This window comes from Colius striatus, chromosome 25 (assembly GCF_028858725.1).
Source record: "Colius striatus isolate bColStr4 chromosome 25, bColStr4.1.hap1, whole genome shotgun sequence".
Lineage (NCBI taxonomy): Eukaryota > Metazoa > Chordata > Aves > Coliiformes > Coliidae > Colius > Colius striatus.
Window position 1 is genome coordinate 1,027,131 of NC_084783.1, and position 24,608 is coordinate 1,051,738.

Genomic DNA, 24,608 nt, shown 5'->3' on the forward strand with positions numbered 1-24,608 from the left:
GAAGGTACACCGATCCGAGGTAAGACACCCCAGCTCACTCACCCACTCTCCAAACACCTCTCTCCACACAGTTCCTGTTTCATTGACCTCTGCTCAACACAGACTCTTGTTGTTGTTGTCATTGTTTTCTTGTCCTGCTTCACCTCTGGATATTTCTTTGTTATATCTGTCTTTATTTTATATATGGTTATAATGTCCTTTTCTGTTTGCTGGGTGCACTTGGTAATACAGATGCTGTTATTCTAATAACATCTCAGGCTGTGCTGCCTGAGATTTATGGCAGAGTTTTAAGAGCTAATCTCTCCAGGACTGTGAAGGACTGAACTTTATCTTGAGCATTAAATGCTGTCAAAGCTGGGTAAATACTTAGGACCTTCCCTTGGTTGGTGGGAAGTGCTCCCGAGCCACTCAGGGTGGTGAAACTTTCCCAATCCTTTGCTCAGTCAGATCTTCAGCACCTACCATCTCAGCCTACTCATTATTTTGGCTTCAGAGCCCTTCTTTCCCATCCCTCCCCACTTTCTTACCTTTAGGTTTCTCTGGGAAAGATAACCTATGGTAAGTAGCTTCTGCACTGCCTCTTTAATGGTGCCAAGAGGATGCTAGAGCTCAAGCTGTCATTGGAAGTCAGCAGGAGTATTGGGTGTGCACCCCTTGGAAGACCCTGCTTTGGTTTTATCTTCACTGACAAATTCAAAAGTCCATAATTCTCTGCTGGTAAAAGCCACAGGAGGTGCTGTAGGTGAGATTGACTTTTTCACACATCATCTCTATTGGCTCCTGACAAGTGCTGAAAACTCATTGACCTCTCTGCAGTATAATTCCCACCATTGCATTCACCAGCAAAGCTGCAGTGGTCCAGATGAAAGGGGGTGAGCCCTTATCCCCCTGGTGAAGCTGCCTGCCTGCAGTCCATGGCTGCGTTCCTGCTCTGCAGCGTGGCTTTGCCTCCCCTGTGTGTGCTCAGACAAAGGATGCCCCTGAACCACACCCAACATTTGTCTGGAGCCAGTGGAGATAACCCACAGCCCTGTCCAAAGTAACAGCTATTTCTAAGAGAACTCACTGGCCAGCTCTCCACTCAAGTGGAGCTTTCTGATGACAGAGCATGCTCGAGCTGTAATTCAGTATGAAATATGCTCAGCTGGTGTCTCAGTGTGAAGCTTCAGTCTATTTGATTTCTGTTCTGCTGAAATACTCACAGATTCTCTTGAAATGGATTTAGTTTGGTTTCAGTGGCTTGGGTGGGGTGGAGGGGTTGCTTTTTGTTCTTTAATTCTGCCTGTTCTGCCTTTGGGAGCTCCCAGGCACGGTGGGTGCTGGCAGGACTCACACTGTCACCCCCAGCCCTGTCTTCAGTCCTCTCCCAGCCTCACCTCTTCCCACGCAGCATCCTTTCTCACCCATGCACACACAGAGGAACACGAGCTCCCTGTCCTCCTCATGTGAACACACTGGCTTTTCCTTCCTGAAGAGGCTGTATCTGCAACCAACAACGATATCATTTGTCCTTTTCTCACTTGAGATGTTATCAGTGGTATTAAGCTGAGCTGGAATTGTTTGGTTTTCATATTTAGGGCTGGTTTATTTTTTCCTGGAGATGAGAGTTAAGAGTCTTAGCACATGTGAGCTCTGGCATATCTGTAGTGCAATCATGTACTGCTAATACATAAAACATTGGACAGCCTGTTGAATTATTTATGTAGTATGTATTTTAACGGGAGCTTTGCAGGGATGAAGCCTTCTGAGGTAAATGAGGCAATTTCCCTCCATGTCCTTACATGCTGCATGTCTCTACATGTTTGCTTACAGGAATGTTTACTGTGGGCTCTGGGTATATTCTTGTAGGCTGCAGTAATGTGAAGGTTTAGGAAAGAAAGTGTAATCCCTTTGTCCCAGTTGGTGTAAAGCACACAGACAATTCTGAAGCTCCAGTGCTGCATTTATAGGGTTTTCCCTTGGGAATATTCACCATCAGTAAGGTACTTTTCTCATCTCCTGGAGGCTTCCTGTGAATCAGGTGTTCAGGCACAACACAAAGGCAGTGGTGATAAATATGCTCCAGGGATGCTAGGCAGTGGGTGACAAAGCCTTTCACTTTCATGGTCACTGCTTCAAATCAGCTGCCTCCTGATAGATTTCTGGGGATCACAGTAATGTGGATGATTGGAGTTGATTTCCTGAGCTCTGGTGCAGAATGCCTGCATTGCAGAAGCCACAAAAGTTGGTACTTTTGCTGATCATCACAGAACCTCAAGGGTTGGGTGGGACCTGGGAAGCTCATCCAGTGCAACCCCCCTGCCAGAGCAGGACCACCCAGAGCAGGGCACACAGGAGCTCCTCCAGCTGGGTTTGGAATGTCCCCAGAGAAGGAGCCTCCACAACCCATAGAGGGGGATATTGCAGCTTCTCTTCATGTTGACTTTGTGTCCAGCCCTAACGTGGAGCTCAGGCACAGAGGCCTCGGGGCTTCCAAAGCTCCCAGCCCCAGGTCCCCCAGGCAGTGTCCCAAACACTCACACCGTGCTTCCTCCTCCAAACAAAATGATGATGATCCTGTCTTTGCTACGGTCTTCTTCTCTCCTCCCAGGTGGCCTGCAGATCGAAAGCAGCGAGGAGACAGACCAGGGGAAGTATGAATGTGTCGCCAGCAACAGCGCCGGGGTGCGCTACTCCTCCCCTGCTAACCTTTACGTGAGAGGTAGGGAGCGCATCGGCTCACAGCTGCCAAACACCTCCCTCCCCGTGGCCTTGCTTTTGTCCCCAGCTCTTTGATTCAGTCCTGTCCCTGAAGCACTGCTGGGAATGGGTTGGATCCTGTTAACAGTTCTCTCCAGAGCTTGCAGGGGGGTCCTGGTGACACCCTGGCTTCCCTCAGCACTGCCGGTGGCTCCAGCTACGGCTGCAGAGCAGCAGCACAAAGCTGTGTCACAAGTGTGACCCAAACTAGTGTGCCCAGGAGTCTGCCAGCACCAGCCTGCAGAACCCAGAGGGGAACAAACAGCTCTGGCTGCAAAGGGGCCGTAATGCCCTGTCCTCCCAAAGGATCCCTGCTCTCTGGAAGAGGCGAGGTTTCAGTTCTGCTGGTGTGGGTGTGAGAGGAGGGGAGGACCCTCTCAGCCCCCACCACTGAGCTCTCTGTCCCCTGATCTCCCCAGATTGCTGTTGCATTCTCACTTCTCACCTAAGTCCCAGCTGGTTTTCCCTTTGCCAGCACTAAGCAATTTGTCACTGGTTCCTTGGGCACAAACACTGGCCGTGGGCACAGACTCCCTGAAAGCTGGGGACGACCAGCAGACATCTCTGCTGCAGTGACAGATCCCTTCACCCATACAGCGTGGGGAACAGATGAGAGGGGGACTGGCTTCTGCGTGATGCCCCCTTGATGTTCTCACACCCCCTGGGGCAATTGATATTCTCACACCCCCTGGGGCAATTGATATTCTCACACCCCCTGGGGCAATTTAATGTTCTCACACCCCCTGGGGCAATTTAATGTTCTCACACCCCCTGGGGCAACAGCCTTTCTGCTTTCTTTGTGATCTTATTTTAACCTCTCTGACCTGTAATATTTTGTGTGTAGCTTTGGTTTAATATCTTTCCACAGCAAACCCCTCTTTAGGTAATGAGAGAGCAGGGCTGGTCCTTCTTGCTTTGTAACCAAAAAATAAAAACCCCAAAAAGACAAAAAAAAAGAAAGACAAAAAATACCATTGGGGAGGACAAAAGGAAAGTGACATCCCAGCAAACTGTTCCCATTTCCATCCCATGGACAGAGGAGGCGCCTCCCACCTACACTCACGTTCCCTCTGCAGTCCGAGGCAGAGCCATGCTCGTGTGTGCACTCCTCTCTCTCTCTTTCTCTCTCTCTCGTGTCTCACGCTCACTAAATCACATGCACATGGAGAGAAGGCTTTTCATAATTGGACGTTTCCAAGCTCAATTTGGAAGTAGCCTTTTTGTAGCCAGCTGGAAAATTGCCGTTGACGTTTTTGCCCCGTCGCCTGGGCCCCAAAATGCTGCTTTTGGCAGCGTGAGCGTGGCTGCGATGCTGGTGCAGGGCTCAGCCTTTGCACACAGCTCAGCTGCAGTGCTTTGGAAACAGGACACAAATGTGGGGACTTGTCATTCTTCTTTTCTTTCTAAATTCCCTTTCTGGCCACTCAGAAAACTACCCAGGAGACAAAAGTGTTTGTAAGCGTGGGCGTTGCTTGTCCCCACACCTGCCTGAGAGCCAGCTCCAGGTGGATAGCCCCTCTTTGCACCCCCCTTAGCCTGTGTGTGCCTGAGCCCTGCCTGAAAAGCAAAGCCAGCAGGAGCCGCCGTGTAAGCCAGCTGGGGCTGTGGTCTGGGTGTTGCTGATGCTGTTTTAATTCCTTGTTTCTTGTGTGTTAATATCGTGGAAAGGTAACAGGTTTCTGAAATGCATTTGCTTTGGTGGGAGGGAAAGTTCATGCACATTTTTCTTCCCTGTTTCCCCCCTCCCCACACTTCTTTTCCTTTTTGTTTTAAAAGAGTCTTTGAACACTCTTGTGTTTCCAATTGACTTGTTTCTCCCATGACACGCTTGTCTCTATAGAACACCTGGGATAGGAGTTGTAAGTTTTAACCTTGCAAGGAAATGTTTTGCTTTTGGGTTTCGCTTTTCTTTTCTTCTTCTAATTATTTCTTTTTTCCTTGATGGAGTCCCAGGGTGGGGTCAGTGCAGGCAGGGCTGGGTGTGGGGGCTGCCTGGGGGGGACACGGGGTGTGGGGAGCGGATGGCCGGCTTGGGATCGCCTCGTGTCGGGTCCTCTCAGCCTGGTACAGGTTCTGCTCCCCCTTCTCTACAGAGCAGATGCACTCAAAAGCAGTGAGAACTCCTTCGTGGGGTCGGCACCTCTGCTGGGTGCTGCTCCTGGCTTAGGATTGCTCACAGCCTGACCTCTGTGCACAGCTTGGTTGTTCTTAAAGGTACCTGTGTGGATGGGAGGGGGAACGTTCAGAGGCAGGGATGAGGGTCGGTACTACCTTCATGAGTTCCTTTTTCTTTTCCTTTCTTTTTATTTCGGTTAAGAGAAAAAACAAACAAACAAACAAACAAACAAACAATCAATTTGCAGCTGACAGCCTTGAGAAGGCCTTTTTTTACTCTCTCTGTGTTTCCCCTATTTTTCTCTTCTCCTCATGTCATTGTGTTCCGCATCAAACCCCCTTAACATCCCTCAGAGCTACGAGAAGGTTGGTGTGGTTTTTTTCTTTTTTACTTTCTTTACCCACATTTTTACATTCTTAAGAGAAAAATCCAAAAAAAAAATACAAAAACCTTAACAAAATTTAAACAAAAATATAAGAAACCATTAAAAAAAAAAAAACAACCAATCAAAGACCAAAAAACTAAAGAGCAAAAGCAAAGAAATCTTTGAGATGGGCGAGACCCCTGTTCCCGGGTCTCGCCGAGATGAGTTGAGTTGCATTGTGGGCCTCTCTATGCATCCTTTGGTAATGTTGCTGAGTTTCTTGCACTTTTTTGTCGTCATGGTTACCTTGCCGTTTGGACATTGGGCCTGATGCATGATAGGAGAATGTAACAATCCTCTTTGCATGCCACTTTTCGGATCAGTTCTCGATTCTTTTGTTTCTATCTCTCGATATGTCTCGTTTGGTTTTTCGCTGGGGGTTGGGGGTGGGGGGTTTGTTTCTTTTTGGTTGGTCTTTTTTCGTTATCCAGTTCTGGTTTCTTTGGAGTGGATTTCCTTTCTGAATTGGTTTTGGGGTTCTGTTGGGGTCTCTTGGGTTTTTTTTTGGCTTTCTCTTGAGTTCCCGTTTCTGTTTCGATTGGTTATGCTGTGCTGTAGTCGATTCCAAACGCATTGTGAGAAGCCAGTGTTCCTGCCCACCCGGTGGTAACAACTCCTCAATCCCTCCAGGAGGAAAAGGAGTCACACAGCTCTAACGCCTGTCCGTGGAAGCCCTGCTATTTGGGACGAGCCTTTGTTTTAGGGGGAGGGAGGGATGTGGGAAGTGGAAAAGATGGTAAGGAGCCCAGGGTGGCATTGCAAGACTTAGAGCAGACCCTGGGTCACCTTATTGCTTAACGTGTGTCTTGGAGGTGTGGCTCTTGTTCCACATCCTGCGCACCATGAAACGCCCTGATCCCCGCTCCGAAGGGTTTCCCCGCCAAAGCAGAGCTCACTCCCTGAAAACAGCCCGTTTCCCTCCAGTAAAAGCCAAGACACTGCACAGGGGAGCTCGTCTGCAGCCAGCCCAGGATGGGCAGAGGCAGAAAGCTTCCTCCTGCTACCGAATCCCGGGCGGTTGTCTGTCCTTCAGCAGCCACGTGTGCCTGGAGAGCCCCGTGGCCAGGCAGCGCCTTCTCTCCTCAGCACAGCTTGGCACGTGCCCTTGGAGGAGGGTGATGCCTCGTCCTTGCAGCGTTGCAGACGAAGGGCAGCCAGCCAGCAGCCTGCTGCAGAAGGGCAGATGGGTCTCACGGCCCTGCCTCTCCCCGTTTACCCTCTTTCTTCCCTCTCATTCAACCATTGTTGCCTGGCTACAGGCACCTTGAAAACCAGCCAGGTCCAGCGAAGGTAGAGCCTTCCTTTCTAAAGGAGTGTGGAAAGAATTGCAGCAGTGGTAGCCACAAAAAGAGGCTGCTGGGACACAGCTGGCAGCTGCATCTCTATTGTAAACAGCAACAAGAAATCTGACAAGTTACATTCTAGCCGAAAATGCCTCTTTTCCCTCTTCTCATCTCCCTGTTTATCCCCATTCAGCTTCTGTTGCCTCCCATGTGTGCATCCTTTGTGGGTGAGCCACATGGGATAGTAAACAGGTGGGTTTCTTGCAGTGTGTTAGTTTGTACCCTCGGTGCTTGGTGCTTTTGCCCTTTGCAGAACTGAATGCCCTTCCTTTCCCTGGTGATGCATTTCCCTCTGCCCACCAGTCCTCACTACTCAATAATCTACCAAAGGAGTGGCTTTCCTAGTGTACAGGTATTAAAGCTGTGTGATTTTTGAGAAATCCAGTGCAGTATTGACACAGTATCTGTCTCTCTCTTTCTCTATCTCTCTCTTTCTCTCTGTCTGTCCTTCTCTTTTTCTTAAAATGCTGAGATTTCAGTGCTTGGACCCTCAGTGCTGGTATTCTCCCCTCCCCCTTTCTAGTCTCTCCCCCTCTCCCCTTAGGTACAAGGGTACCACTGCGAAATGCTGCACTGTTGATAATGTCTTTCTGAAGCAGCCAGCTGGGGCTCTTCTAACTTTGATGCCAACAATAGCCAAAAGACTTGCCCAGCCCCTATTTAAAGAGGGAAAAAAAAAGAAAGAGAAGAAAAACAAAAGGCTTGTTTCATTTAAAAAGAGCAAGAGACAAGGAATAGCATTTGAACTGAGGTGTTCCCATCCCACCTCCCTCCTGCCTAGGACTAAAAGGTGATAATCACTACTAACTGCAGGATTTTCCTTCATGAATAGGAGTCTGAGTTTCAGGATTTAGGTGCAATTAAAAAGGGATTTATATGCCATTGCTTTTTATTTGTTTCTTTTCTCTTTTATAAAGTATCTCTAACCTGGCCACAGTGCACTGCAGCTGCTAGAGTCCCTTGTGATCTGAGAAGGTTGTAAGGTCAAAGTTTTACCTTTAAGAGCCAATAAAAAGTAATTACAACAATAATATCAACAACATTAAACCAAAGCTAAGATGGATGTTAGCCATGCTAGGCTGGGATGACACTGGGTGAGCAAAGAGAGACTTGATACCTGTCTGAAAAAGCCTCATATGGTTTGCTGGAAGTTAGGAAATCGTTGGTTAAGGGTTTGCCTTGTGTGTTGTTGCAGATCAGATCGTGCCATGGTCCCAAATAGCAAAGAGTCTGCCATCAGGGAATTGCCAAGGTCAAAGTGCAGAAGTATCTTTATGGAGACCCACAAAAGCAGGTCAGAAGTAGGTGAGAGGAATGCTGCCACCAGCCCAGGGTGTGTGACGTCTCCTGGTCTGAGACAGTTGTCCAGATTTCGCCTGTAGTCAGTGCAAAGGAAGACACAGTTCCAGCAGGCAACTCAGCACACCTTAAGATGGGGATGCTGATGTTTCTGGGAGCTGTACAGCTCACCTGGCTTTCAGAAGTCTTCTTGGAGACTTCTCTATGTCCATAAGGACACAAATACCATCGAACTTCTGGCCCAGGAGAGGACAGGTTAGAGTATCAGGAGGTGCCTGTCTCTCTGCTGCTTTTCAATACCTGATGGTATTTTCCTCCAAGCATCAGTGAGTCCACACATGGAGGGTCCAGGCTTTGCCCCACAGAGTGTGTGTGTCTGACCAGACTCTATGGCCACAGCTGTTTTGGCCCCTTGCAACAGAGCACTTTGTAGCTCTCCTCTTAATCTCCAAAGCTTCAGACTTCCACCTCGGTTGCTGTGTTTTGATCCAAATAGCCAGCTGCTTGGCTCAAGATAGGGCACTGCATGCAAGGACTGAGTGTCTCTGCGTGCTCTTCCATTTCACAAAGGGAAAGGAGGGGTGAACAATGCACCGTGGAGCTGTGTGGGCTGTGCTTTAGCAACCTCTGAATATGCAGAGCTGCTGCTGTTGGTACAGGACAAATTGTCATGGTTGAATTTACCAGAATTAAAAATTTTCCCCTATTTCACACTGTGGTGCCCCATCAGGACTTACAAAAGGCAGCAGTTGTGGTGCTGCAGGGATAATCCTTTTTCCCCTTTGCTCCAGCTTCTTGTTGCTCTGTTCTTTTCAAGCCCAGGCAGTTTTAAATGGTTCAGCAGGCATTTAAAACCAGCACAGTGTGCTCGCTGTGCCTGCTCCAGCCTCTCCTCTTCTGCTGTGGGAGTCAAGTACAGTGCTTAGTCACCCAGAATCAGGTTCTGCAGCCCAGGTCCTGCTGAGAACATTGCAAATCTTTTTCAAGGCTCTCTGGAAAGCTTCAACTCATTGAGAGCCCACAGATGAAAACAGGCCAGAGCTAAACACGTCACAGCAAACCCACTTGAAATCATTGCAGATAAACCCCATAGAAAGCGCAGAAATAGTCTGCTTAGGACCTCAGGAAATAAAGCTTCCAAATGTATGTTAAAATGTGACTAATCTAACAAACAGTTTAGCTTGTAGCCCTGCTCCTGGGTTAAGTTTGGCTCACGTGCAGTTTGACCAGCCAGCCAGAGCTGCTGGTTGCTCAGCCCATCCCTCAGTAGGCAAGTGGAACGGTTGCTGAGCTTTCAGTGCCGGTTAGAGGTTACAAGGAAATCATTTCCCTCGCACTGTAGATCAGACAAACAGCCACAAGGTCAAAAGAATGATCTTTTGATTTAAAATGTAGGAATTGAAATGCCATTTGAGATCAGCAGTGCTAAATTCTTTAATGGAGAAGGAGGGAGACAGAAGCAGCGTTGGCTGGTGCAGCTGCCCCCGAAGCGCCGGGGCTCAGGGAGGGTTCTGGGAGCATTCACATGAGCACTTCTGTGGGTGGGGGAGTGCCCTGTCCCATGTTTTGGGGTGTCCTCAGCTCTGAAATTCTAGTTCAAAACCAAAGCAAGCAAACCAAAAGCGACTTTGCTGTGTTTCTGCAGAAGGATTTCTCAAGGGTTATCAGGAAATGGAAATGGATACAAAAAGCCACCCCCCCAAAACCAAAACACCCAAACCAAAACTCTGTATATGTCTGTGTATGTTTATCTCTCTATAGAGGGCACTTTGCAGGAACACTGTGCTGTACTGATCTCAAAATCTCTGCCTGCCTGTGTCTCTTACACCTTTTGCATCGCTGTTCTCTTTGTTTTAGGGGTGAAAAAAAAAAACCATTAGATTACACCTTGTCAAATTAAACTGACCAAACTCAAACAGAGACGTCTGTGTTTGACCATTGCAGAGCTGCTTGAAAAACTAAAAAGCAACAACCTATTGGGCTCAGATTATTTCCTATTCAATCCTGTAAAAAAGCAACAGGAAAAAGAAAACCTGAGAATTCCAAAAGACCAGAGGTGTTGAGCCAGCCTGTCACTCAACTGGTGTGTGGAAAAGTCACGATGATTGGGAAAGGTTGAAATGGATTTCCTCCAGACCAGCTCCGAGCCTTGGTCTCATTCTTTATGTATCTACCTATTTACTTACTTGATGTTTATTTACTGTGAAGGAAACGAGGAAGGAGGTGGGCATGAGGAGGGCAGCATCTCGTCCTCTGGAGGGACGGAGGTGGGAAATCCAAACCCCAGCAGCGTCTCGCCCCAGCGGAATGAATGACCTGGCAATTGGAATGGGACAGGGAGAAGGCAGAGGCGGCTGCACGGCCAGCACAGGGGCAGGGACTTGACCACCTTTTGGGAGGGGAGGACAGGTGTAATCTAAGCTTCACTAATAATGTAGAGGCTGCACATTATTTTGGCACCCTTTCCCTTACCCCCTCCTCATTTTGGAGCAAGACGGAATGACTCCTGTCTCACCAAAATGGCCAATAATGTCCGCCTTCTCACCTCATTCGGAGCAGCAGCTTGCTGAGTGTCAAAATGTTTAATACCATTTGGTTTTGTTTGGTGCTTTCAACCAGTCACTTCACATTTCTTTTGGTCTTTCCTTTTTGTTTTCGATTGATTTCTTCTTTGAGCTACGAAAACGCCGGTTCTCTTTGAGTTGGTTTCATGTGAATCGGGGTTTGAAGTGACGGGTCCTTGTCCAGTCCCTTCTCCTTTTCCCCACCTCGTTCCTTCCTCCCCAACGTTTTTCTCCCCTGAGCTAATCTGGACGAGGCTTTAAAAAAGTGGAACCGCTGGGTTTCCTCAGCACAAACTGGTTGGTTGGTCCTCAGATTTCTCTCACTAGCAGCGTCCTGGGAACACATCTTAAGGATGGATTCTGGTGTTGCAAAAGTCAACCCTGGATCTCCCAGTGTCTCTTCCGATCAGGTCTGTAAAATCTGTCCCTTTCAAAAACACCTCTCACCTTGTGGACCCCAGCTCTCTTTTTAACTGAGTGATGGTGGTGGGGAGCCTTAGTGACGTCGATTGGAAAGAGTAACGCAGCGACAGTGCCACTCACATAACACAAACTGGGCTGAGCTCTGCGTCCATGAGCAGCGACAAAACCAATTGGCTTTCCAAGAGAGTTATGGGTCTGTTGTGTTTCTAATGACACTTCTGTCAAGCAGAATCTGGGGTGCAGATTTACCTGCATGAAACACCCAACAGTCAGGATTAAACAGACTCATAACTAACTGCACTTACCAAACCTTTTGGTGCCTCAGAAATGGCTTTTGTGCCTCCGAGTAGTTTTGACTTGCATCACGAATGTCCAGCTCCAGTTCTCAACTCCTGTTCTGTCAGTAACAAGCTGTATCCTTGTTTGAAAAAAAACAAAAGCTCCTGAGAGTTCTTTGGCCATGGAAAATGTGTTTGTGTGTGCCTGCTCGTGTGTGTATGTGGGGAGATGTTGCACATGGAGCATGCACATCTGTGTATGCATGCGAGGTTGGCTTCGTAAAACAGGTCTGACAAAGCTGTCCTGGAAACCAAACATCCCTGAAACTCAGGGAGGGTGCTTCTCGACACCACAGATTGGTGAAAGTATTAGTGAAGTGTCTATAAAGCAGAGCCCTGACTGCCCCATCCCAACTTTTCCTTTCCAGAGAGTGGTTATTCTTTTCTTTCCAGCCCCTTTGTTGGATAACAAAACGGAAGGAATCTCTTCCCCGTATTTTTATGTGTAAGATTTCCCTCTTTCCACTGCTGTGTGAAAACCCAGATGGACCCAGAGCTGAAACTGTCCTTGATTCTATCTCTGGCTGCACTTCAAGCTGTCTGTCCACCACTGCTCTCCTCCTTCAAGGCCTTAAACACTGACCCAGAGATTCTCAGCTTGAACAAATCTCATGTCAACAGCCTGATCAGAGTTGCCTAGCAATTGAAAGAAACAGCAGCCTGGTGCTTCTTGATATCCAGAGATGAGCCCTGGAAGTATTTGCTCCTAGAGTCACAGCCCTGAGCCATTGCAGGGATGTATCCAGGGACTCCCTGAGGTCTCCAACGTGTCACATGGGAGTTGTTTTCACCTCCTGGGCTGGTGTGTGGATGTTGGTGTATTTGTGCACACAGGAGTGTGTAGCTTTTTTCAAAACCAGGATGCACAACAAAGGGCTGCTGCTGCCTCTCTTGGTCTTGCATTAAGCCCAGCCACTAACCCTCATCCAAATTGTCCCTTTTTGCAGGATGTGCATTGTTTTGGGCTGGCTGCTTCCTTTTAATTAAGGGTGACAAAAGCCATTAAACCAACCAAAACGTGATGCTGCCCTGAGCCCCCACGAAGCTGACCTGAAGCCCTGGGTGCTGCGAGGAGGGTGGGGGGAGAATTGCATCCCAGCTGTTGGTGAGGGTGCTCTGCACAGCTCTGGGGCCCTGAGCTTGTGTTTTGTGAGTGGATCTCTTCCCTTCCCTGCCCAAAACCACGCAGGAGCAGCAGTCTGTTCCCTTCAGACTCCGATTCTCAGCACTCCACCATACATCAGATGATGCTTTTCAGTTCTTAGGTTCTGGTTTGTTACTCCTTTTCTTTCTTTACTTTTCCTTTTGTGTTCCTTTCTTTTCCTTTCTCTTTCAGTTTGCTTTGATTTCTTTGTGATTAGCCTCGGTTTGAATTAATTGTCTTGTTCTGTTTCCATGACAACTCAGTGTTTGCATCCCACCTGCCAGTTGTTTGTTGCTGTTGATGCTGTTTGCTGACCGGATCTTGGCCGGTGTATGTCTCCCCATCTCTCCTCACCTCTTCCCACCTTGCCTCCCCTTTCCAGAAGGTTACATATCAGCCCCTCCTCAAAAGAGTCATCCCCACCCCAGATCTGTCTGCATGTTGATCCCACTTGTTTCTTTCCAAGTTTTCTCCATGTTGTCTCAGACTGTGACCGGTGGGGTCTTCACCTGGCTCCATTTTCTGAAGCGTGGTCTCCCCTGAAGCAGAGAGGGACAAGGATGGAGCAGGTGATAGGGATGGACCCTCATGTCTAGGGCTGAAAGTCTCCCATAGCAGTGTGACAGGAGCATGTTGCCTGGTCCCTTGAGTCAGTGCCGGTGCCTGAGGTTGTGCAAATGCCGTGGGACTCCCTTTACAGCTTTCTCTAAGCTACAAGTCATCCTCTAGTGTTAGTGTCCAGGTGAGTGTCCCTCCCACACCAGCCCTTTCCCCAGCTGCACTGGAGCTGAGAGCACACTCTCCATTCTCTGCAAATCCATGCATGCAGGAATTCTCCTTTGACATCTCTGAGCTCCTAATGCCACAAATCTGGAAGTCTCCTTTTCCTCTGGGTGCTGGTAACTGTGCAGAAAAGTCTCTGCCTAGCAGGGTGGGAAGAGCACACCTTCCTCTGAAAACATCTCGCCACCAGCCTGCAGGAAGAGGCTGGGGCTGTGTTTGGCTTCTGTTTAACAAAGCCCCACTAAATGGGAAGCAGCCGCTGCCTCTCCTGGCAGTGCCCTTCCATCTGAAAAGCTCCATAACATGGGGCAGCAGCCAGGGAGGTGGGGTGGGAGATAAATACCAGAAAAACCCAAGGGATGAGTTCCAGGGGCCATCTGAAGGCACTAGGACTTGGGAGGAGCGATGGCAGGCTGAGCTCTGATGTCCTCTGCGCTGCTTTTGCATGGATGCTGCGGCCACTGGGTTTTTAGAGAGCTTGTTCACAGAGGTTCCCTGGCAATACAACAGCAGGGACAGAGACTTCTGCAGGCCCCCAGCACTCCTGACTCTCCTGGGAGGAGTTCACTGCATGGCTGGCTGTGGAGCTGGAGGAACCCTGCTCTCCCTTTCTCCTCAGGCTGTGGCTGTGCCTGCATCTTCTCTGGATCTGAACCCTCTTGTCTTTGCTTGTGGGGTGGGACCTTGCCCTCAGCTCCCTCCCTAGGGCCTGTCTGATCCTCTCCCCTTTCCCCTTTGTCCATTCCCTCGCTTTCAAGCCTGAAGGAAAAGCATCCCTCAGCCAACCAGCCCTTGCTTAGTTAGTTCAGAAAATGGAGCCAAGGAAACCTCACCCCTCCCCTTTACGTCCATGTTCTTCCTGTGTAAGGTCTGGAAGCTGCATCCACCTCTCTGCTAAGGAGATGCACAGAACATGTCACTGTTTTCTCAACGTTCCCAGTTTCATTACCTTGTTTTTCTTATTAATTCTATTCTATTTATTATTCCGCCAGGGCTGAGATGTGACAATGTGAGCCACCACATTGGGTCACATCAGCTAGAAAAAGTATGCAGCATTAAAGTGGGTTTCCCCCTCCCCTCCCTCTCTTTCTCTTCTTTCTCCCTTCCCTTCCTTGTTCTCCTTCTCCTTGTCTTCCTTCCTTTCTCTGTCGCTCACTTTCTATCCAGTATCCATGTGGGCATTTGCTAGCCGCCCAGAAATGAGATTTCTCTGCATTTTCCTCTCTTTCTCCTTCTCTCTTTCCTCTCTCTCTCTCTCTCTCTCTCTTTTACCTATTTTGCATGATGTTTGTGACTCTGAGAGCTGCATCTATCGATGGAACCGTGTCAGATCTTAAAGAGGCTTCCTTAGGGTTTCTATACCCGAAAACCACAAAAATTTCATTAGAGTTTCTCATCTTTTGCCCCTGCCTCTCGCTCCAGGGGGCTTTGCCTCCCCCTGGGCGGCTCTCACACACACACACCCACTAAATTCTGTCCCGCTCCGGGGACTCCCTCTCCTCCCTTCTATTTTTTCTTACATTTATGCCACTTTTTACTCTTCAAGTGGCACCTCTCTGGCACCTGGGGATGTGATCCTTCTCTCTTGGTTGAATTCTCTGGGGTCCAACAAGGTAAAACCTTGAGAAGCTTCCATCTCCATCCCAGCCTCCTCCCTGCCAGCAGCCCAGCTCTGCAGCATCCCTGGGGCACGGCGCAGCCCCTCTCCATGGCTGGGGACCCGTCCTGGGCCGTGCTGCCGGAGGGGCTGGCGTGTTCTGCCGTGGCAGAAGGTGCTCTGGGAGTCAGATTCCACCGGCAAAGGGGTTGGAGCAGGTTTCCCGGGGCGGGGAGCTGGGGACCCCAGCAGCTCTGGAGGAGATTTTTGTTCAGTGCCAGCTCTTGCCAGTAAAGATGAGAAATTGCTAATAAATTTTTGTGTATTTATCTGTGCTGTGATGGGTCTAATCTTGATCAATGGAACCCTGTTGCTATGAAATTCCGCTTTTATGTCTATATTCTATATATTGTTTGTGAAGTAAAAATTCCTTTCAAGTTTTCATTTCCTTTTGGTTTTTGCTTTCTGATTGATTTCTGGTTGGTTTTCCTTTCCTTTGGGTTTTTGTTTCGTTTTGTTTTCAATGAAGGAAGAAAATAACCTGACAAACCCCATCTGTATTTATCTTTTTGCTCTTTTTTCTCCCCCCTCTCTTTTATTTCTTTCTTTATTCCTTTCTCTCTCTTTTTTGATGTTTGATTTCCCCCCCCCCTTTTTTTTTCCTTTTCGTTGCTGTTTTCATTTTGCTTTTTGGTTTGCTTTTTGGTTTTGTTTTTGTGTTACCTCTGTGCGTCTCGTCCACAGTTCGCCGTGTGGCCCCGCGCTTCTCCATCTTACCCGTCAGCCACGAAATCATGCCCGGGGGCAACGTCAACATCACCTGCGTGGCCGTGGGTTCTCCCATGCCATACGTCAAGTGGATGCAGGGAGCAGAGGACCTGACGCCTGAGGATGACATGCCCGTGGGCCGTAATGTCTTGGAGCTCACGGATGTCAAGGATTCAGCCAACTACACGTGTGTGGCCATGTCCAGTCTGGGAGTCATAGAAGCAGTTGCTCAGATCACGGTGAAATGTAAGAGAGCGTGAGCAGGGCTGCGTGAGCGAGTGCGTGGGGAGGGGGTTGGGAGGGGGAGGTCCCTGGCTGCATGTCTGCAGGTGGGTGCATGCACAAGCGTGTGCAGATGTGCAGGGCATGTTGTTTGGTGGCAACAGAGCATCCAAGGACGTGTGCAAAGCAATTGTGAGCCCGTGTCGTGTCTGTGCATGGGAGCATCTGTGGAGCCCGTGGTTGTGCCTGGCAGTGCATGAGTGGGGATGTCTCTGTGTGGCTCTGTGGGTGCCTGTCTCTGCCTGTGTGTCAGTTCTGCACGTGTCAAGGTCATGGTGCATGAGTGTGTGTGCATGAGAGAAGGAGCACCGTGGCTGTACGGGCATGTGGGTGCCTGGCTGCATGTGTGTAGGTCTGTGTTGCTACGAGCCTGTATGGACATGCAAAGGTGTGTGGGCACGAGCAGGGAGACACAACTTGTGCACAAGTGGCCTGTGCTGGGATCTGTGCATGTGCCTTTGGGGATCCCACCCGCAAAGAAGTCCACAGTGAGGGAGAAGCTCGTGGCTTGAGATCTTTCCTCGCTTCAGGACAACCGAGCTGTTATGAAGAAAACTGATCCCAAGCCCTGCATGCTTGGTTCTGTCCTGGGATGTGAGGCTGGCTGGGCAGTTTGCAAGGAGCCTTGGATGGCTTGAAGCCTGCATGCCGTCCTGTTCCAAGGTTAGAGATTCAGCCAAGGCCCTGAGGATCTCTGGCATGTGTACCCTTGCAGTAGAGCCTAGTTCCAGCATCTTAGTGGCCGTTGTTGCCTCAGCAAGAAGGGGAATAACCCCAGCTTCCAGCTAGCAGTTCCCAAGAGGAGCACGGGTGCAATCTTCAATCTATTCTGTCCTCAGCAGGGGAGTATTAAAACCCAAGCAGGATGCCCCTGTGGTTGGGTGAGTGTAGAGCTCTTTGTCTGAGCTGGTGTCTGCTCTGAGCGATGGCATTGCCCACAAGGGATGTGGGGTTGGAAAGGATGTGGGTGGTGGGGGCAGTGGGGAGAGGAGGAACGCTTTGGAGAAGGGGAGAGCTGAAGTAAAACAGTCCTGTTGTATCAGTGCATGTGTCTGAGGAAAGCCTGACAACAGAGACGAGGAGGGACTAGTGAGTCTTGACGTGACGCCGTCTGGGGCCCTTGCACAGGGAGCGGGCTCACGTGCTAGCAGAAGGATGCCTGGGGCTGGACTGAGGTGCTCTTTATTTTCCTGAGTATTTTCTTCCTTCCCCTTTTTTCCTGTCATATCACATCAATTTGAGAAGCTGCTGTGGTAAGATACGTTGCTGCTGCTTCCATCTCTCCTGTCTCCTCAGATGGGGGAATCTTGCCCTGCTGGTACCTTCTGCCTGTTGTGATTTTACTTGTATTCTATTCCCCCTTATGCTCCTGCGTGTAAAACATCTCCAGTCTTCCCTGGGCGGAAGATGAAATGAGAAGTTAGAGTTTTAGAAGCACTCAAGAAGATGAAGTTGGAAAGGTCTGAAGTGTGTAGTGAGGAGAGCACGTAAGGCTCGCTGCCAGAGGCTCCTGACACGTAACGTGCGGCCTCCGGCGTCTCCTGGATGAGGGACAGGGGAGATGAGCACTGATACCCATGTGTGGCTTGGGAGGAAGCAGCCCGAGGGTTTGGGTGCCCAGTCAGCAGCGCTGGGTGACCTGCAGAGCGTGGCAGGGCCGGCAGCGCCGGAGCCGTTGCGGAAGCTCCGCTGGCGTGCCGGGAAGGAGCCGCGGCGAAACCGCTCTTCCTGAGCGCCGTGGGATGTGCAGCTGAAGTCTGCACTGATGACTCCAGATGTTTAGCTGAACGCTTTCCTTTTGATGGAGCAGTTTAAGGAGGATAATAGAGTGGATAACTAGGTTCATAATATTTCAGCGGCGCTGTAGCGAGCTGATTGGGACTGTGCCTCTGGCTCCTGCAGCCCTAACTAAGCCCAATTAGGCACCATTTCAGCACATGTGGGTTTATTTAAAATGCCTGTTCTTCCTGATTCTCAGCACTCCCCAAGGCTCCTGGGACTCCAGTGGTGACAGAGACGACAGCAACGAGTATCACCATCACCTGGGACTCTGGAAATCCAGACCCCGTGTCCTACTATGTCATTGAGTACAAGTCTAAAAGCCAGGACGGACCGTATCAGATCAAAGAGGACATCACCACCACGCGCTACAGCATCGGGGGGCTCAGCCCCAACTCCGAGTACGAGATCTGGGTCTCTGCGGTCAACAGCATTGGGCAGGGGCCTCCCAGCGAGTCGGTCGTCACTCGCACAGGGGAACAAGCTCCTGCCAGTGCCCCCCGGAACGTGCAGGGCCGGATGCTGAGCAGCACCACCATGATCATCCAGTGGGAGGAACCGGTGGAGCCCAACGGGCAGATCCGTGGCTATCGCGTGTATTACACCATGGAGCCCGACCAGCCCGTCAGCAACTGGCAGAAGCACAATGTGGATGACAGCCTGCTGACCACCGTGGGCAGCCTTCTGGAGGATGAAACCTACACAGTCCGGGTCCTGGCCTTCACCTCCGTGGGAGATGGGCCTCTTTCCGACCCCATCCAGGTTAAGACACAGCAAGGAGGTGAGCACTTGTGGCACTGAGCCTGGATGCGCTGGGCTGCAGGAGGGAGAGGTGTTTGCTGTGTCACCACAGCGATTTCCTCTTCATTCATTCAGTTTGGGTAAAAGACAAGTAACTTTCTGGGAGAAAGCTTGGATCAGTGGCTGGGGACAGAGGGCCTGGTGCATGGTTTCTGATCTCTTCTTCCCTCAGAGAGGTTGTTGCTTAAATGGGTGAGGCAAGCAGTCACGCAAAAGAGAATCCATTTCTGCTGTGCCACTTTTCTAAGCGAGGTGTCTTACTGCTTCCAGTTTCTAAATGTCTTTAATAGACCTAAAAACACTCAGTGCCCAGGCAATGGTGAAGCTGAAGCTGCCTTAAAGTACCCAGAAGCTGCCTTTTCAGAAATGAGTGAGGAATTAGCCTTATTTTGTCTTATTGTGTTGAGCTGAGACAAATGTCACCCAGCATGCTTTCGGGGGCTGTGCTTATGACATGGAGTGCTGGTGAGGAGACTCTGTCCTCCATGGGCTGCTCATGGGCTTCCTGCTTCCAGAATCTTTTACTGCTGAGGGTTAATGGCAAGGGCTGTATTTTCTGCACTGGCAAACACAGATGTACGATCCAGTAAGACTCTTCTACCAGCAGGAGTTCTGGACATGGTCGAGTCCTGCAGTGGGATTTAACCCTCCACTGCTTTAAGAGAAGGGCCTGCAGCACGGTGTTTTGCTGCTGAAGTGCTCTTCACGTGCTGGCTTTGAAGGAGACAGGATAGGAGCCTTCTAATTAGCCAAGTTAACGTGGTTTTCCTCTCTCTCATCTCGTCTCCTCTGCCCCGTCGGCTCCTTCTGTGTGTCAGTTCCCGGGCAGCCCATGAACTTCCGAGCAGAAGCCAAGACAGAGACGAGCATTGTGTTGTCCTGGAGCCCTCCCCGCCAGGAGATCGTAGTGAAGTACGAGCTCCTCTATAAGGAAGGAGACCACGGCAAGGAGGTGAGGCTGGAGAGGAGCAACGCAGCGGGCTGGGGCCCTGAGGGAGCATCCCAGCCCTCCATTCCCCGAGGTGGCTGAGGGAAGGGCTCTGGGCTCCCCTCTGCTCCTTTTTGTTTGGTTTTATTCTTTTCCTTCCCCTCTCCTCACCCACCTCAGGTGCCAAGGAACTTTGAGCCAACGACGTCCTTCACCGTGGAAGGCCTGAAGCCCAACACTGAGTATGTCTTCCGGCTGGCGGCCCGCTCGGCTCTGGGCCTGGGGGCCTTCACCCCGGAGGTCCGAGAGCGCACCTTGCAGTCTAGTAGGTGTCTCTCCTTTTCCCACCCTTCTCTGAGGGGAAGACAGTCAGGGAGCCAGAGATGGTGGGCACAGGGGTACGGAGCTGTGGGGCGGCCGTTTCACACGTCTGGGGCTCGTCTGGGAGGGGGTGTTGGGGGGCACCTTCGGAGGTGTGACTGAAAAACAGAGGTGGTTCGTGCTTTGTGGGGGGGTGTTGGGTGGTCAGATAACACCATCCACTTGATGGGGTGAAGAAGAGTTTGTTGATGAAGGCCTTGGTGCTGAGCATGCTCAGGGGGGACAGCACCCCACCGTCACGCAGCAGCCCGCCCGCCCGCCAGCACAAAGCGGGGCACAGGCAGGGGGGAAACTGGGAGGAAGAGGAGAAGGGAAGGTGATTAATCCAAAGTCCCAACGTTGTCACCAGCCTTTGGGGAGAAGCAGTTCCCGTGCTCTTTGCTGTGAGCGGCTGGGTGGCTGCGGGGAGGAAGCGCCGCGGGCCCAGCGAGCGCCGGCAACGGCCCCACTCGGGCTCCGGCAGAGCGGGACAGGAGAGAGAGGAGTCATGAGGAGGCTGTGGGGGGGATGGAAATGACACCAGGATGGAGCCTGTGCAACCAAAACGTGCTGGTTTTAGTTTAATGGATTGTCTCCCTTTGCTGTTGCCCTGGGGACGATAACCCTGGATGGCAATATTTCAACCTGGGCTTTTCACAGATCTTTGCTTTTAAACGAGGTGGTTTTTTTTTCTCACTGCATGAGTGGCTGTGGCAGCTGTTCTTTGTGTTTTCTGTCTCCTCTCATCTCTACTAAATCACTCCGCTGCAGTTTGGAGTAGCCGGGAGCAGAACTAACTCAGAAATGGCTCTGGTCAGCAGTGTGAGGAGAGAGAGCGCCCGCTCCCATCCCTCAGAGCCCTTAACAAGGGACAGCAGCGGGCTCTGGACTGGGCACCTGCCCCATCCTTCTGTTTGAATTGTCACGTCCTGCTGTCTCTCTTCCCCTGTTTCTCTCCTCTTTCTCTCCCCTCAGGAGCGGGAGGAAAGAGGAGTCTGTCTCTGCATAGGCAGAATTCCTTTCTGGGGCTTTCTCAGGCCTCCAGTCTATTCAAAGATACTCTGTTTTCGTCTTTCCTGCAAATGTTTTTTCCCCTTTTTTTGCCTTTTTTTGGTCTTTTTTCTTTACTCTCTCTCTGTATCAAAAGCAAATCCTCTCCTGAATCTGCTGCACATCTGCTGGTTCTGATCCCAGTGTGGTACTGACAGAGGGAGCATCACTGTGGGGTGGGGGAAAATGAACTGACAGGACCTGCAATATTAAGTGTCAAACTTAACTCACACTCTGCTTTGGTTTTCCAAGGGGTTTCCCTCCTTGAGATTCAATGGGGATGGGAGGAGAAGAGGGTCTGGGGTTTGTGCTTTCTGCTTGGGTATAAACAGTGTGGAAGAGGGGTGTGGGAGCTGATGGCAGGAGGGCTTAGTGACACTGGAAATCTTTCCCTCAGAGGTGGAGAGAAGGGGATGTGGGAAAGGGGAAGGCTTTGGGGCTTTTTCTAACTTGGCACCTGCCCAGAATGAGGCCTGGTTTATTTCTCTGTAGCTCAGCTTTCATAGAGGTAGTTTCCTGACTGTAACAGAACATCAGCTGGGAGCTGTCAGTGTCCTGTAACACAGTGAAACATTTTTTTCCTGGCTGGCTGTTGGAGGAACGAGTCAATTCTCCCTGGTCCGGGTGACATCCTTCGGCTCACAGACCTTCTGGCTCGGGACAGGCTTTTGTGTCTTCCCTCTGCAGCTCCTTTTCTGTTCAGCTCCTCTTCAGCCTGCTCCATGCTCTCTGTTCTCTTCTGCTGCCTGCCTGCCTGCCTGCATGCTCTCACAGCCCGATGAAACCAGCTCCCTGCTCTCTGTCTGTCTGTCACTTGCTGGGCGGTTTCACACCACGATGGCATCTTGTTTCTGCAACAGCACAGCCTCTCCTCCTTCCCCCCACAGCCCCCCACAGCCCCCCAAGGCGCTCGGTGCTCTTCCCCCTCCCCAGCTCAGCTGGCAAGCATGTGCCTGCATGCCGCAGCCCTCCCTGCACTGCACACCCTTCCACCCTCCACCTCCCTGCCAGGGTGCCTCCTCCTCAGCATCATAACCAAAGTAAAATCCATTAAACTAAAGGTAAAGTATCTTTTTCTTCTTGAAGTAGCTGGGTTTTAACTCTTCAAGTACCAGAGACGTAGATTGTAAAGCGAAAATGACAAGCTTCTCATGGTTGGAGGAAGCTCCTTTGTCCTTCCTGACTAGCCAGGACTTCCCCAGGGCTCCTTGGCAACTCTCCTACTCAGAAATTGCAGAGTGCAAAGCGTGAATGGACAGACAGGGGTGGCAGGGTGGGTGCTGGGAGGCTGCATGTGCAGGTCTAGGGGAACAATGAGGCTTTCTTGCCCTCTGTTCCTAAGAAGGGCTATTTCCCCCACCCAGTAGCTCTGCTCTCCTTCCCTTCCCCCTCTCCTCACAGTATACCAAGCGAACGAAACCTATGGCAAAGTCTGTGGTACCTAAAGGGTTAAAAAACAATGTATTGTTACAAGGTCAGTAAGGGTCATTCTTGTGGCTTGGACAGTCAACTTTAAAGCATGTAAAAGATGCAGCTCAGGTGAGTACTGGCTGGTCTCAAGCGGATTCACAAACACAGCCCACCCTGTCGCTGCAGGCTCACGAGCACCCGTGAGCTGGACGTCCTGGAGCCCCAGGGGCAGAGCTTCCCAAAGAGCTGGCTGCATGCTAAAACACAAGAGGCCAGCAGGCAAAGATGATCATCTCCTGGCTGGGGGGGGGAAGGCTCTTTCCTCTTGCTGTGGCTCCCTTTGCAGCAAAGGGGCTGGTGGCAGAGGTGGGCTCGCAGAGAGCTGAGGCGTTTGCCTCCTCGGCGCTGGCCCCACGCACGTGCTCCAGGTCTCCAGGGTCCCGCAGGTTGGGCTGGATTGTGAAGGAAACTCCCAGTGCCATGAGCTCCCCGAGGTGTGTGTCCAGTATGGCCAGCCAGCACTTGGTGGCTGTTTTCATCCAGGTGCTGGAATCGATGAGAGTGCCGGGGAGGAGGTCTGGGTGGCATCTGGGCCTTCCTCCCCATCACCCACCCAACCCACCCGCTCACCCACCATGCCTTTTTGACCAAGAGAAAGTGCAAACCATCCCAAAAAGGAGGCCTGGCTCCAGGGCCTCTCAGTAGGTCCCTGTGCTGGAGCATAGAGGGTGAGTGAGCGAGCAAGCGTGACCATGCCCAGTGCAAACAGTGAACCCAAGTGCCAGCTGGAGCTCCTGCTCTGCTTACTGGGGCTTTCATAATCAGTTTCAGGATGGAAAGGGTAGGTCAGGTCAGACCCTCTCTGCAGTGGGTTTCTCAGCTCTGGTGGCTTTTGGCTGGACTGCTAAGCAGGAAAGGTGGCTTTTAACGCTGCCAGCCCCTGATGGGGAGGACAAACGAAGGGAACAGCTTCGTGGCAGGCGTGGGAAGAGGGCTGAGTCTTTTCCTCCATACCCTGAAAGCAACTTGAGCTGCTCCTGGGTTGTGGGAAGGAGCAGTGCACCTCCATTCTGATGGTGCTGCATCAATCACCGCAGCTGGAGAGAGCTAAAGAGGGAAGGAGATCCATCAGTGGGGATCTGCCACCCTGCTCTTTGCTCTCTGTAGAGGTAACTTAGCAAAAGGGAACAGATTGGGGTCCAAAATTGCCATTGCTGCAACAGCTAGGGTTGTGCTGGCAGGGGGCAAGTAACTCGATCAGGGGGGCTAGCAGTGGGGCAGTGTGGCATTTTAAAAGCCAGTCATGTGCAGAAACCCACCAGGAGCTTGGTCTGGCCTCGTAGCTCAGTTTCTCTTGTTCTCTCGTAAGAAAGTCTTGTAAGTTAGCAGTTGAAGCGTGGAAGGTAGGTAAACTGGCTGGGAGTGTTCTGGAAGGAGTCACTTTTTATATCAGTATTATTTTGTTATTATGATTTCCTTTCTGATGGGTTCTTTTGTTTGTTTCAAATGACTGGCTTGATTTCTGTTTTGTTTTCCACTTTTGTTCCTTTTGCTTTGGTTTGTTTGACATGTTTGGTGTGATTTTTGCGTGGCTAGCCATGGCCAGGGACCACCACCCTCTGCAGGGAGGCTTCTGATGATAAGGCTTTCATTCTGTCATTTTAAATACAACCAAACTGTAGCAAAAAAGCATGAAAATAGGAGGACAACACCCAAAATGTCCCACTGGACAGAGTGCTCAGCCCTGCAGTGTAAAGACTGTCTTTGCCCTTTCTGCTAAACCCACTGTTTAATGGGGGCTTATGTACAGCATGTGGCTTTCACAAGCCCAAAGTGGGCTGAGCGTGCCTTGGTTTAGCAGAGCCCTCGAGGCAAGCTGGGCCTAAACATCTGTTTGTGGCTCAGGAATTGGGAGTGAGAGGTTTCCTCAGTCAAAGAGCTTTTTCTTGATTAAAAAGCAACAGGGGAATGAGAAATAATGACCAGCATTTATCTACTCCTGTGCTTCCTGCAGGTGATGCTTTAAGGGGCTTAAAAGGACACCCCAGTTCCTGGCAGTGTTAAGAGCTGTTGATTGCAGTTTGACTCTATTGGGTGAGATTAGATTTGCAGAGTTGCTTTGAAAATGTATCACTCTCTCTGCTTCCCTGGGCTGATTGCTTGTAATTAGTGAGGGAAAGAAGCCTGGTCTGAGATTCTCCAAAGTGCCCCAGGGTACAGTTTGAGGCATTCTCTATGCTCAGGCTTCACCAAGGTCTCAGAGCCGTGGCATTCTCCATCAGCAAAGCTGTGTTTCCTCAGGCCACAGCCACGGCAGTGTGCACCACGGCACGTAGTGTCTGATGGAGCTGGTGTCAGCCTCCTGCTTCCTACTGAGCAGGCAAGGCTAAAAATTACCTGCAGTAAACACTGAAGTGAGCAGCCCTGCACTAGAAAGCTGTGGTTTACACCTTCCCCATC

General features: G+C 50.6%; 1 protein-coding gene across 5 annotated transcripts in view; it reads left to right on the plus strand.

Moving 5' to 3' along the window:
* PTPRS (protein tyrosine phosphatase receptor type S) overlaps positions 1 to 24,608 on the plus strand; it is a 154,349-nt gene that overhangs the window by 89,843 nt on the left and 39,898 nt on the right. For all 5 annotated transcript variants that reach the window (XM_062015199.1, XM_062015202.1, XM_062015201.1 and 2 more), the window contains exons 6-10: positions 2,591 to 2,701; positions 15,515 to 15,784; positions 17,799 to 18,380; positions 19,219 to 19,352; positions 19,509 to 19,653. In XM_062015199.1, the coding sequence (XP_061871183.1) occupies positions 2,591 to 2,701; positions 15,515 to 15,784; positions 17,799 to 18,380; positions 19,219 to 19,352; positions 19,509 to 19,653 (1,242 nt within the window). The remainder of the gene's footprint in view (positions 1 to 2,590; positions 2,702 to 15,514; positions 15,785 to 17,798; positions 18,381 to 19,218; positions 19,353 to 19,508; positions 19,654 to 24,608) is intronic.